The 14,360-nt window shown below is 39.6% G+C and overlaps 1 protein-coding gene and 1 long non-coding RNA gene across 5 annotated transcripts; one reads left to right on the top strand and one right to left on the bottom strand.

The window, feature by feature from the left end:
- Positions 1-2,939: 2,939 nt before the first annotated feature.
- sp3a (sp3a transcription factor) lies at positions 2,940-12,033 on the bottom strand. Of its 4 annotated transcripts, XM_080457137.1 has the most exons (8): positions 11,888-12,033; positions 11,321-11,365; positions 11,101-11,201; positions 10,824-10,913; positions 7,797-9,009; positions 6,334-6,520; positions 6,033-6,229; positions 2,940-4,986 (listed from the first exon to the last, which is right to left on the bottom strand). In XM_080457137.1, exons 3-8 carry the CDS (start codon positions 11,170-11,172, stop codon positions 4,691-4,693), a joined length of 2,055 nt encoding a protein of 684 aa, XP_080313263.1. In that variant the 5' UTR covers positions 11,173-11,201; positions 11,321-11,365; positions 11,888-12,033; the 3' UTR covers positions 2,940-4,690. The 4 variants fall into 4 exon arrangements, with proteins under 4 accessions (XP_080313263.1, XP_080313261.1, XP_080313262.1 ...); XM_080457135.1 differs by lacking the exon at positions 11,321-11,365; XM_080457136.1 differs by lacking the exon at positions 11,888-12,033 and having other exon boundaries at positions 11,321-11,880.
- Positions 11,172-13,781, top strand: LOC308106103. Its single transcript, XR_013934965.1, has 2 exons — positions 11,172-11,407; positions 12,031-13,781. It is a non-coding gene; the product is annotated as an uncharacterized lncRNA (long non-coding RNA).
- Positions 13,782-14,360: the final 579 nt, after the last annotated feature.

The raw sequence follows: 14,360 nt of genomic DNA, 5'->3' as shown, positions 1-14,360 counted from the left end.
ATTCAAGAGACCTATTTTCTTCAACAGATGAAAGCGCCTGTTCTGAGAGAGTGTCCTCAATATGGAGTTGTTGTGCATACCTATTTTCCTCTTATGCTTTACCACTGAAAATAGTTAAAGAAGCCAAATGCATATAAGCCACTTGGGCAGCCAGGTAACAGGATTGGTGTTCACCAAGGAAGAGTGGGCACCTTGGTGTTAAATTGCCTATTTTTTCCAAAATGTTTAAAAAATATGAAATATTTGGAAAATGTTTTTAAGCAAAGTAAAGTATACATGATTGGAACATGCTTAAACATTCGGCAATTAGGGTTTGATATTTCTACAATTGCTACAAAACCTGTCATTTTGGGGAATAAACAAGAAGTTGAAGGATAAAATCAAGTCTGATAATGATGTAGCAGCCTACCGTGCATGTTCACATCATGTATACTTTAAATTACTAAAGACCATTTTTCATTTTTTATTTATTTTTAACATTTTGGACAAAATGGCCAATGTTACACCGAGGTGCCCAGATGTCCCTAGTGCCCACCTATCCTGTATCATTTTGGCACATGCAGTAAACTGGGTAGAAAACTCCCGTGTTTCTTTTCAAAGTCTACGCACATTTGTAAAATGTTTGTCAAATAGGCTACATATGTAAATATGAAGGGGGAAATGCATACAGTTGGACTGGAGATACGTGGGCCGGTGACAAAGTTGTTTCCGGTTGTTTCACACAAACAAAACAAACCTTTTAGCCAGGCCAACTTGTGATTGGAGTTAAGGATCCTGGACCAGCGTCATCCTCAGTAAACACGTGGTTGGTTTCTGCAGTCATACAGAGCTGCTGGACGACTCCTTGACTTGCATCATGGCCAATCAGTCACGCTCCCTTCTGGCGGTGGTGGAAAAAGTACTCAAAGGTTTTACTTAAGTAAAAGTATCAATTCTGCAATGTATAAACACTCTGTTGCAAGTAAAAGACCGGAATTCAAAAGTTACTTCAGTAAAAGTACAAAAGTATAGGCATCAACATATACTTTAAAGTACCAAAAGTAAAAGTACTCATTATGCAGAAGGTCCCAAGTATTAGGTCTTAATTGGTTTTGCAATAATAATCAAAGTCTTCAAGGTAACTAAAGATTTCAAAGTATTGTAGTGGAGTAAAAAGTACAATATTTGCCTTTGCGATGTAGTGGAGTAGAAGTAAAAGTATTGAAAATGGGAAATACTCCAGTAAAGTAAAAATACCAAAAACATTTACTCGAGTACAGTACTTACTTTCCACCACTGCCCTCTGGTAGGCCTATTGACGCAAGGGCACTTTCTCAAGCAAGCTGAAAGTAACTTCTATAGCTCTGCCTCTCACAATGGCCAAGCAGCAGACCCTGAAACATGACTGTCATACAGCGTCATGTGAACCATGGCTACCAGACCTAGAGCTGAGCTACACGGTCATTCAAATAAATAACATTCAGGGACAGAATAAATGCTATTCCAGTCAGACCTCCCTGGATCTAGATAGAACATCCTTTAGATTTATGTTTTCAAAGATAGGCGGCGCTACCTTGGCATTTTTTTAAAACTGTTGTGTAGGCCTACAGTGTAGCCCACGAGTCTTTAAACGGGTTGTCCCAGAGGTCTGCATATCATAGATTTCATTCCTGCAGGGGAGCAAAGATTATTACAATATTCAGATTACCGAACAGGGGAAATTAATTGGACTAATTAACATACAAGTAACTGATGATACCGTTAACACATTTCATTAACTCAAACTGTCATTCTATGTTCCTGGTGCACTTGGTGTTGCATTACAATGAATTGAATTCATTAAATTATGCAAATGAAAGGTTCGACAAAATGGATGAGTCCTTTTAACTTTATAGACCATATTTTCGGACTCGTTTTCAGCAAATGGAGTAAGATTCAAAAAGCATGTGCTTTTTCACTCCGATTTAGCAGGTAAAGGCTTTCATACAGTATAGCTTTAATTAATTTATATTCCATAGTAATGAAACCAGTGGCTGGGGTGTAATACCAAAAGATGTTAATTCTAGTGAGATGCATTTATGTTTGACAGTGGAAGAAATATATTTCAATAGTCATATTATATTGCATTGGTCTAAGTTAATAGTCAGGCTAATGGTAAATAATTAAGCAATTATTTGAGAACCGATGACAAAAACTAGAGGCATTTTGCTGGTACACATCCTAGTTGACAAGACACAACTTACAAGTGGACATTTTCTTATTAGTATGCAAGTTAATGGCAAAAAAATATCCAGACCTGGATGGTGCCATACACCATATCAAAGTCACAAGGATAACAGACATTTGTGGCTGTAGAATATAGCCATGACATTTCTGTATGACATTAACTCATTAACCAATTAAGCCCTTAAGTACTTCCTCATATGCCAAATAGCAAAACTAGCCAATCTACAAGCTGCCAACCCATCAGATCAGGACACATTGTGAGTTTGTATGTGTGATATTTCATGTATTTTTACACGCTCAAAATTGGGATGCCAGGCAGTTCTTGTTGACATCAGTGACCTTTCAATTAATCTTGACATCACATGGGAGGGTCAAAGGGTCAAGAATGTACAGTATCTCTCCCAGCTGCCTTGGTTGTAGTGACATCTACTGGACCACTAACTCAGACTGCCAGCAAGTTATAGTGATTTGACTGATTATGTTCCTGCCGTAACATAATTGTAAATACATTTAAAACCCACCTACCAAACTAAAATAATCATCACACCTGAGTCTTCCAACTCTTCCAGGAGACAAATCAATTGTGTTTTGTGTTTTAAGTATAAAAAAAGATGACTTGGCTCATGTCTATGTTTAGTCATTTTAGTATGAAATGTAAAGCTGCCCTCAAAAAGTGGACATTGTACAACCATTATGCACCATCTACAAAATACAAAATCTAAACTGAACGGAAATTCAACTGTTACAGAAGTTTATATTGACATTACATATTCTCATAAAATTATACAGAAGTTTGATCAACTGAATTTCGAATAAAGGAGGCCAACATGTACATGTGTGAGGCTGTGTAATAAACACAATTGAGTATGTTGATCCGATGTCTTACTATCTACTACAGTATGATCTTCTGAGGAGAACCTTGTGTCACCATGTGAAGACAAAACAAATCACAGGAAACATTGAGCATTGAAACATTCCAGTAAATACACTGCTCAGTGTATACACAAAAAGAGAGACAAGATATATTAACACAGAACAGAAAAACCTAACATACAATCTTATCAATTCTAAGAAATAACAGAAAAAACAAACAAAAGAAAACATACATTTACTGACAAAAGGCATAGATGACACAATTTGTAGGGAAGTGTACAAAACATTTCATACAAAAAAAAGAAAGTGATGAGCAGTGCTGTTAAAAAAAAGAAAACAAAGACAAAAAGAGTACCGCTTTGAGCAATACATTGACACCAATTCACCTGGGCTGATTGGGCAAGGTATGGTACTGATATAAGTCCTACCAAGCCATTACATTAAGGTGATGGGGGTTGTCATATAAAAGAAAACTACAACAAAAAAAAACTGACATGGTCAGATTACATGGTGACAGCATAATTTACCTCAGCTTTTGGTCCATCAAATAGCATCACTTTAAAACACCCTGCACAACGGCCCTCACAGCTACAGGGGAGAATTACTCTGGTATTCACTGTCCAATCATACAGTACTGCACCCTGAGATTGTAGTCGAATTTGGCAATTACCTCCCAAACATGGCTTTTGAGTCTTTCTATTACAATACATTTTGTTTTGAATTAATAATAATTCAGGAAAAAAAGTAAAACAAAAAATAAAAAAAGGAAATGATTTGAATTACACATGAAATAGCCATTTTAAGGAGTTTGGAGTTTTTATATCACAAAACCAGTTCCTATGCAAAGCCTACTATAAATAGCTGTTCAGTCAAAATATAGGATATGCAAATAATGCATATCACGTGAACTGTATATGTTTCAGAGGGACTATAATACAAAAAACGTAATTACATTGATTGTTTGTCATTTCCACCTGGAGAATTATAATACATAATCAACTTAAAGGGGGGGGGGGGCTTGCTAGTTGGTTGGGCAAGCAGAATGACTACAAAAAAAGGACAAAATTATCATAAAAGCATAATATAAAAAGTGAACAATAGATTTGCATGAAGACACACATGGACGTAAGCAAAACCATATCCTCAGTTCAATAAAAGCAGGTCTCAGGAATCAGGAACAGACCTCTCTAACAAAGGACATGTTAGAAATTGCTCAATTGTGTACCATAAAAAAGACAAAAGAAAATTATGAAACGTCATTAACAAATATGTAGCTTTGAAACTAACAGCATCCTATGTTTCCAACAACATATTGTACAAAATAAGGCATTTCCTTGTGTTTATGTGTGTGTGTGTGTGTGTGTGTGTGTGTGTGTGTGTGTGTGTGTGTGTGTGTATACTGCAACCACATATTTGTCTCTTTCTGACCCCATCCTCCCAGCTACCTCCGTCGATAAAAAGACTATTTAGGGACATGGGTTGACTATTTCTTGTGTTAAAATATATATATAATATATATTTCTTCGTAGCATGACTAAAAACAAAACAAAGAACAAATCAGGTGTGGAGTATATGAGAGGTTGTAAGAAGTTTATAAGTGGAGTGCAGAGAATCACTCCAGCATTACTTCGCTGGCTGCTACGGTGGTGACGAGCTGGAGAGGGATCTCAGCGTTGGCCAGGATGTCCTGGGCGTGGCTGGAGCCCTGCTGGATGTTGGTGAGGATGAGTGTGGTCCCACCCGCCGTGGTGATGATACTGTCTGAGGACCCTGCAGATTCCATTGAGGCAACCACGGCACCGACAGAGTTCACGCCTTTTTTGTTCTGATGCGTTTTAATGTGCTTCGCCAGGTGGTCACTCCGCATGAACCGCTTGGAGCATTCCGGGCAGACAAACTTCTTCTCCCCTGCAAAGGACCGAAAGTGAGAAAACAGAGTTGGGGCAGAGATAGAGCAATTGATGTGTGACGAGTTTGAAGAGGGCACGTTGCAATTTTTCTATGCCTATCTTTTTTAAATATAGGTGGTTGGTAAAAAAAATTAGGAATATTAAGTTCAGTTGAACTTGTTTCATGAATAAAATGAATACTAAAAGGTCTGTAGTCTTGATCATGATTTGATCAGATAATAAACCCTTATGTTATAGCATATCATTGAATTACTTGAATGAATGCCACTCTCTGATCGACACTCTGTCATTGATTGCAATCCATGGCCAACTGGACTAAATGAAAAAAAGATAAAAGGAAGAATCTACGCGGTAAGTACAATATAACAGGTAATTGTGAATATTTAAGCCTTTGAGGATAATTAAATGCTACTGTAGTCTGTATAGACTGATTACTCTCTTTCAGCCAATAAAGCGACCACATATAGACAATTTAGGCAATTAGCTGACATTTTTATCCAGAGCGACTAACAAAGTGCATGATTTGAGTAAATGGCATGAAAAGAAAGAAAACACACGCGCACGGCACATGTGCTTGTCTCACATCTGGCTGGTAATGGCTGTTTTAAAGTTAGTCTTTGCCCAGTGTCAAATAAGTAGATATACCATTGTTTATTGTTCTTTTATTTATTCGGATATTTCATAAGCTACTACTCTACTATTAAGAATGCATATTGCACTAGTAGAAAGATATATTGCACAGATCTGGCAGATAAGGACACATATTTCAACACACTGATCAACCTTAAAACAGCATGCTTTCAAAGTTTGCATAAGTACACAGTTTTTGCGTTTCATTGAACCCCGGGCAAGATAAACCAGACAAACATCCATTACCGAACGTTTTAACAGGTAAGCCAAGATAACCTCTGTTATTTCATGCTCAAACCACATTTGCAGGGCACACCATTAAAACATTCCCTGTGCACAGTCGAGGCGTTTGAAATCACCACAGATTACGACATGCACCGCTATACGGGAGTGATAAAAAAAGAAGCACTGCACCTGTGTGTGTTCTCCTGTGCCTCTGAAGTTCATCGCTGCGTGTGAATCTCTTCCCACAGAACATCCAGCTGCAGACGAACGGCCGCTCCCCAGAGTGCCAGCGCAGGTGTGCTCGCAGGTGGGATGTCTTTCCGTACACCTTCCCACAACCAGCGATGTGGCAGATGTGTTGCTTCTTCTTCCCCATGCTGGACCCTCTGAGAAAAACACAGACACAATCGGATGTGATCTCCGTGTATGCCTGTGCAGAAGCAGTGGACAGAGTTGAGCGTCTTGCAGAGCTGTAGTGTGGCAAACTCACCTTCCCCCAGACTCTTTGCAGTTGGGGCAAGTGCACGCCACTCGCCGCAGCCTCTTGCCCTCCTGGCCGAGCTGGTCATCCTCTTCCACCAGCCTCACTCGCAAGTGCGAAAGATCACTTGTGTTTAGGGTAGAGTCTGTCCCCAGCTGCCAGTCCTCAGAGTCTGGCTCTTCCTTTATCTGGATGTCTGGGAGCCAAATAAAAGCAGAGGAATCAATTCATAGATCAATATCAATGAAAGCTCTGATAATAACATGCCAAATAGCCAGCAAAATGCACACTGTGAAAAGTGCTTTTCATTATGGCATATGACACCCTTCCTTGAGGAATGGTGCAGATTTTCATAAGTCAATTAATCCAGTCTCTCAGGACAGACTCTGGACAACTTGATGCAAAGAAAAATCAACAGATTGTTGACAGTTACTAATAACTAGCTAAAGTGGGAGTGTACTGTCGTTCATTGCTGATAGTGTTTTTTATATTGTTTCTTACCTATTGTGTCGCTACTCTTAACTGCATCTCACAGTAATTTTCCTCTGTGTCTGTACTCATAACTGCTGTGCTGCCTCTGACAACTGAATTTCCCCCACAGGATCAATAAAGGTCCATCTACTGTATCCATCTATTGTGGGGATAGAGTGAGATACAGAACTTCAGGGTGCCCGCCTGGCCGAGGCAGGTGAGGCAAACCGACAGGCAACGCAAAACCTGTCCAGACATGCCCGGGCGGGCAAGTACCAATTGCGCGCAATGTTTAGTTTTGTTTCCGTTCTTGATTTCTCCTACAGTTGCAGGCTGCCACTGTCTGCCTATTCTGAATCTCTCTGCCTGAGCAGGACTCTTGTCTGACACCAAAATGAGTACTGTATGCAAGTTAACAATTCACCTGATTGCATTTGTGCGAGTGCATGATCAAAAGGCTGGTCTCTCACTGCTTCATGTTCAGTGAGAGTGTATTGGCGTTTTTCTATTACATTGAAATCCACTTAAATAACAATCCTTTTCTACAAAGTGAAAGGCACAACGTTACTAGATAAACGAGTGTCATTCAAATAGAATCAGTCGCAAAAAAAGACACGCATATCATTTGTCTGGTAAAGTTTTTGAATTCAGTTAAACTTGCACATTCGCTACATTTAATTTGATCAGGTAGTGTGCGAGGATTCAGAGGCGGTGTGCAGGCGCGCACACACACACACGCACTCACGCAAACTTCATAGTGCGGAAAAAAACGGATCTACAAAGTACAAACTGAAATGCATGCCTATGTTTCATCTGCCAAACTTTCAATGCTGCCTACTCAACATTTGGAAATGCAGGGAAGAGATTTACTTGATCTGTTTGGCACCTAACAAATGTCCACCGGTGGTGACTTCCTAAAAACATACAGTATACCGTACATTGCACCTCACAGCCTGAAAGTGAAGCTGTCTCCTACTTTTGATACCAAAGAGTTTCTGTACCTGCGGGACTGTTTATGTCGCACTCATGCTGGGCCAGCGAGTTGACAGTCACTGTTTGCAGGTTGGGGATCTGCCCTGTGCTGATGCTGAGCGGGTTGGAACCCAAGGACAGGGTCTGGACCGGAGCCAGGGTTATCTGTTGGGGTGGCGTGGTGGGCAGTTGGAGATTCTGCAGGTTTTGTACTCCTTGCACCTGGAAGGTTTGCCACTGGATCTGGCCTGACGGTGTGACCGTCTGGGCTTGGATGATAAAGGTCCCCGGGTTGATCAGCTGGACGTTCTGCATGCTCTGACCACCCGACATCATCGTTTGGACCACCTGACCATTACTCGACTGGACCGGCACCTGCTGCAGCTGGATAATGTTTTGGGCTGAAGACACCTGTATGTGCTGGACCTGGTTCTGATGGATATAGCCTTCCTGTAGACCAGAACTTGAGTCACCTTGCTCTGTGGCCATGGATGGCGTCAGCAAGCCTGACTCATTTGTTGAATCAGGCAGCTGAGAGGAGGACGTTGGCACATATATTTCTTGATTTGCATTTGAGTCATTTACAGTTAGTGTCGGTGCATCACCTGTCTTCTCCATGCTCTCAGAGCAATCCACAGATTGACTGGTCATAATTAGTTGGCCATCAGCGGTGACCCCTGTTGCTTGTAAATGAGCACCAGACAGGCCAAGGGAGTCCAAATCCACACTATTAATGGGAACAAAAGTAATGTTCCCTGGCAAACCCATAGGCACATTAGTGACAACCTGGCCTTGGTTGTTGAAGGTGGAGCTGCCAATAGATACTCCCTGGATCTGACCAGTTTGTGATATGAGGTTCTGGTTGTTAGTAAGGATGTCTGCGGCTGATGCCACACTGCCATCGGGCAAGATCTGGATCTGCCCTGTGGCATCTTGACTCAGAGCAGCCCCTTCCACTGTGGACGTGGAGAAGCTCAGCTGACCATCAGCTGTCTGAATCTGAGGAATCACTTGGTACTGAATGTTAGGCACTGTGTTGGCAGAGGAGCCATCTGTTCCTGATGTCACAAAGATTGGTTGAGACTGGAGGTTCTGGAAAGGAAGAACATACTGTCCGTTTGATGTTAATATCCCCTGACTCTGGATCTGTATCATCCCACAATCATCATTTGCTGCTGTTGTGGGAGAAAGCACCTCCCATCTATCGGTCCCAGTAAGCTGTATAGATGTGAGATCTGTTGTCTGAGGAAGAAAACAGGAAGCTCGGATTAAAGAAATGCCTGTTACACAATGAAATCCAAGTGATGGCATGCTATTTTTTTTATATCAGAGAAAAACTATTTAGCTTGAGCACAATATATTAATTTAATTTGCTAAATATTATTTAAGACTCATTTGTAGATATTATTTATGTGTTTATTCTGTTTAAGGGATATTACAGAGTAGTAGCATATTATATAGAACTCGGAAATATTTGACTGAAGTTGGAAAACCAATAACCATTTGTCCCACCTGCCGATATGATCCTAGTTCTACCAGCCTCTAACCATCCTTGAATTTGCAACAAGCCAAACGTGTTCATGTTTTTGTGCTTTAAACACATTTTGCACTTGTGCACTATGTGACTACTCAAAATAATGAAGTGGTAAAATAATAATTCTGCCTTTGATAACTGAGAATGAAGATATATCAAGCTGAAATAATGAAATGTAAAAACCAAGAATGTTTACCTGGACATGAACAAAAGGCAGTTAGAGCACAGAAATAAAAAATTACTGTTTTTCTCTCATGTATCAGCCGTCAGCTGAAATATAGTCAATTTCTGTTTTCAGTTCATATGCCCAATTTAAATGTCAGTGTCAGTGAAATTGAATGGAATTCCTGTCCCCTATAAGTAGACAAGTGCATGTTAACCTGGGGTCAGAGACCCCCTCGGTTGAAAGGTTTTGTGGTGTTGTGAGATGGATTGTAAAATTTGAGTATATAATTCAATATACTCAAGGTATATGAGGGTGGAAGTAACAAAAATCACTTTAGAAGTGCATATAATTTCATGAAAATAGTGATTTGATAAACACAGACCCACCTTTATATTGTTCATCACTACAGCTCTGTCATTACATTTATCACTTACAGTCGAGAGTGTGCACTGTCTGATCATTTATCATTTCATAGCGTAATATCTGCCTCATGTCAATCAAAAAAACATTCCTTGGCAATCTGTTCCAGATTGCCACACCTGCTGTTTTACATCAACCATCAATATCAACAATGTATTCAAACTTCCTATTGCAGAGCAGCAGACCAAACAAATAACAGATCTCTTGCACATTCTTTGGGGATTTACAGTACGAGTAGGATTTAGTTGCATGTGATGCAAGTATGCAACTTTATTCCTTGTTTGTTAGTTGTGTCAGACAATAATGTAAACCAATATTATTGTTTGGTAGTAATGAGCGATAAAAACTGTTTTATTCAGTTTGTTATAATTATTAGTAATCAATTCATTCACTATTCAATTCACTTTATTATCAACTTTACTTTCAGTTCACTTGCATTTCCATCAACTCTAATTTCAAGTTAGTATGCAAAAATCAAACGCTATTTGAAGCCTCAATAACAGTAAGTATTGTGACAAGGAAAATACATTCCTTGGCATTTGTGAGTAGACACTGCACTGAGGAAAGCATAAGCAAATAAAGAAGAGTTACAAACCACTTTTGTTTACCCATTGAAACCGGGAAAGCACCTGTGTCATTTTAGATTTTAGCGTTGGCTATTCAAAAATAGCAGATGTACAAGCTCACAGCGCGGCACAAACAAGCTTGAACATCAGCTATTTCTGAAAAATCTTTAAAGCGTTTCAAGGTCCTTCGCACAAAAAAAAGTCTGAGAACTACTGATTTAGAAGGCATTTGAAGAATCGGCCTCAGGTCCTAAATGGGTTAATGGGGTTCCTACAGTTCCGCCACCACTTTTTTTCTAATTATTATTATTATTAAAGACATTTAGATTGTGGCTTATTAGCATATAATCTAGCAGAGGTGGTGACTTACCACATCAGCACCTCTATCCACCTCTGATGATGGTGACCCGACCTGGCTGCAGGTGGTTGCTAGCAGGTCAAGCGGTGACGGCTGAGTGTCCTACCCACAATGGGGCGGGTTTAAAGGGAAGAAAGTGGGTGGCCGTTAGTCCAGGCCACATAGGAAGTTAGATCTATCCTCTAGAGCTAGGAAAGTTTGAAACGTGTGAACTTCACGAAGCACTCACTCTCACTTCAAACAGCCAGAGATGCATACTGGTTAGTTAGCCCGATGAATGTGAAGTTACCTGATTGTTTCTGCCATTGTCTTGTTGTTGTAGAAAGTCGCTTTGACTGCTGTCCACGTCCAAGGCAGCCATTTCCTCTGGTTTCACTGGCTGTTCTGGCGCTGTGGAAAAAAAAGTAAAAACAGTAGAAAGCAGCGCTACACGTTAGCTAAACAAACCAGATGCTCTTAATAACGTTGCGACGTTTCAATTTAGGTGCATATTTTAATCTTCAGCTTACATTGGATCCGATGTCACGGTAGCTTTGAGTGTCTGACTCTGTAGACTGAGCTCACAGAAAAAAAGACTGATGTAATGATAACGATAGGTAAGCTGGCTGCAGCTGCTTTATTTTTGCACTAGCTTGGTTGCTAAGCTAAGACGCTTAGCTGATGCTAACACCATAGCCTTCGTTGTAAGAACCAGTGTTGCCATGTCTGCTTATTATAAGCATTTTTTTGGGGCTTGTTTCTAACGTGTACTTGCTTATTTAGGCTTGCTTCCACATGTTTTATTTATTTAAACCAGTGGTTCTCAATTATTTCCATGGAACTGTTTTATGCCAGGGTTAGGGCATTACAAGCGCACAACGCGTTGACAGCTTGTAGAGCGGCTATTTTCAAATAGTGCTCATGTGGTTTCGTTTGGGCTTGTTTTCCTAGACTTGGCTGCTTATTTCTCACAAAACCTGGCAACACTGGTAAGAACCACTAACGCTAGCAAGCTTAGGGAGCTAACGTAGCTTAGCCAAGGGTGCTAATTCGTTAGCTTACGTTGCTTAAGGAATAAGATGGATATTATTACATACCAGTCATGGCGTGACTTCTTTTTAATTCGGAAAAGGCGTATAATCACACGTCACCGGACATGATCGGCGAGTTCTATTGATTGTAGGCGAGCAGCAATATGTGATAACTGTCAATATTTGTTTCTATTTTGATTGACGGGCAGGAGGAAACACAAAGGGTTGGGCCTCCGGTGAAGACCGAGACATTTTGCGTCACATACAGGAAGTCCCGCCCGTTCTTCCCACACCTGATTGGACAGCGGTGTTATGAACTGTGTTGTTATTGGTCAGTTAACACGCCAGTCGTTTTTTGGACAAATTAATTTCCTGTTTATTTATGCGCCTGTTTTTTTTGGGGCCCAGTGCTGCGAGCAGTGGAAGAAGTACTCATGTTTTTTTTTTACTTAAGTGAAAGTAGCAATACTGCAAGTAAAAGCCCGGAATTAAAAATGTACTTGAGTAAAAGTACAAAAGTATTGGTATCAAAATGTACTTAAAGGACCAAAAGTAGAAAGTAGTCATTATGCAGAATGTCCCATTTCACAAGTTTTCAAATGTATACAAATCGTTTGAAAATAGCAGATCTACAACCCCACAATGCATCTCATGGCAACGCATTGTGAGCTTGTAGATCGGCTATTTTCAAATGCCCGAAATGTATAGGGCTGAAGTGGTTAATGTATGTTCTGTAATAATAATCAAATCTACAAAGTAACTAGGAACTAAAGTTTTCAAATAATTGTAGTGGAATAAAAGTACAATATTTGCCTCTGCGATGTAGTGGAGTAGAAGTAAAAGTACTGAAAATTGGAAATACTCCTGTAAAAATACCTCAAAATTGTACTTAAGTACAATACTTGAGTAAACGTACTTATAGTTACTTTACACCACTGGCGAGTGAGAACGAGGGTACAGGCAGCAGGGTTTAATGTTGATGATAATAAGTTGTACTCACTCACATAGCTATTTTCATAAAGCTTTAAACTTTGCACTGTCTATAACTAGACATTAATGTAGCATCATCATGCTCGTAAAGTGTTTGTTGCTCTGTAATTATTGGCCCCCTCTTCTCCCCAAGCCAACAAATAATGATGTTAAATAATATAGCCATACTCTTTCTGTCAGTTTTCCAGCCAGGCATCCAGAAATAATGTGACCTATCCACTACATTGTTTAACAGTGTGATAGCTAATAAACTACAAAGAGGGTTGTCTGAAAGCCTTGACTTTGCTTACAGTCAAAAGCAAGGTTCTAGTTAGATTAAATTGTCTGATAGAGTAGAATTTACCCCTTACCCCTTAAATTAGTAATTAAAGTAATAAGTGAAATAAGGTGTTTGGTTTGTTTGAGCAATCATCTATCATATCAACTTAAATATACACACTACGCACTACTGAATTGACAGAATTTGTCAGGAATGGCAGTTATGATTTAAGGGTCGCCACTAGACTGTGCTATAACTAATGTCCAACATAATGGTACAAGTTATTACAATTTTTAAAAAAAAGTTATAATACAAGTAAAGTACTACTAGTAGTAATGCAGTAATAAAGGTAGTGTAAATCTAATAAGCAAAAACTATCAGTATACACAGACATAGTGAATGATCATTCATTGCAACTTCTCTGGGTTGAGGTAAAATAAATATATGTTGCACCCAAAAAGAAAAACTATGCAGAATATAGAATAAATGTACGTATATGTATGTTCAAATAGTGATATTTTCTTTGCCCAGTATAGTCTTGGCTTTTTTTTTTTATTCCCTTAAAGTTCATGTCCTGTATATTTGATACACTTATTGATATACGTGTACATTTGATGCTGTGATGCCAAGTGTTGATCCAGTCATTTTAATAAAATGTAATAAAATATATTGCGCTGTAGCTGCAATGCTATCAGAGCCAGGGTACTATTATTTGCGGTGTGTCAGTTCCTCACAGTGTGCAAGTGGAGTGAGGCCAGATTTCTCTCAACCTTCAATTCAAACTCGGCCCATTACAGCCAGACTACAAAAGCACTTTCCTGGCACTCAGGAGCTCACAGCAGTGAATGGTGGATATTTCCAATCACTCTGCTGTCAGTCCAAGTGTCAGGTAAACACAGGCCAATGGAAACAGCTTTAGAAAAAACCTAACAGCCATGTCTGTCTTACTCCAGCAGCCCTATGAAACTTATCAACAATTTCAACAAAGACCTCCAAGTTAAAAGGATAGTCAAATATCTTAAAGGAGAATTCCGGACAAATTAAGTGTTATCTTTGATGTCTCGTTACTCACCTACCGATGTGAAAAGTAGCGTTCTTTTTTTTCATATATTCCCCTGTCGTCATTTTTTAAACACCCTCCGTTGTTATAATGGGAGCCGCTGGGTTAGTGAAGTTCGTCTATTATAACCGACGCAAAGTTGTTTTTTTCACTACTAGTATTCATAGTAGAGTCTCATGATAGTCAAACATGCGTTGAAACTATCTGCGAGGCTGCCGTCAATGGCGAAC

This window comes from Gymnoscopelus braueri (assembly GCF_963280865.1).
Source record: "Gymnoscopelus braueri genome assembly, chromosome: 18".
NCBI classification, from domain to species: Eukaryota; Metazoa; Chordata; class Actinopteri; order Myctophiformes; family Myctophidae; genus Gymnoscopelus; species Gymnoscopelus braueri.
This window is presented reverse-complemented; position numbering and strand designations above follow the sequence as displayed.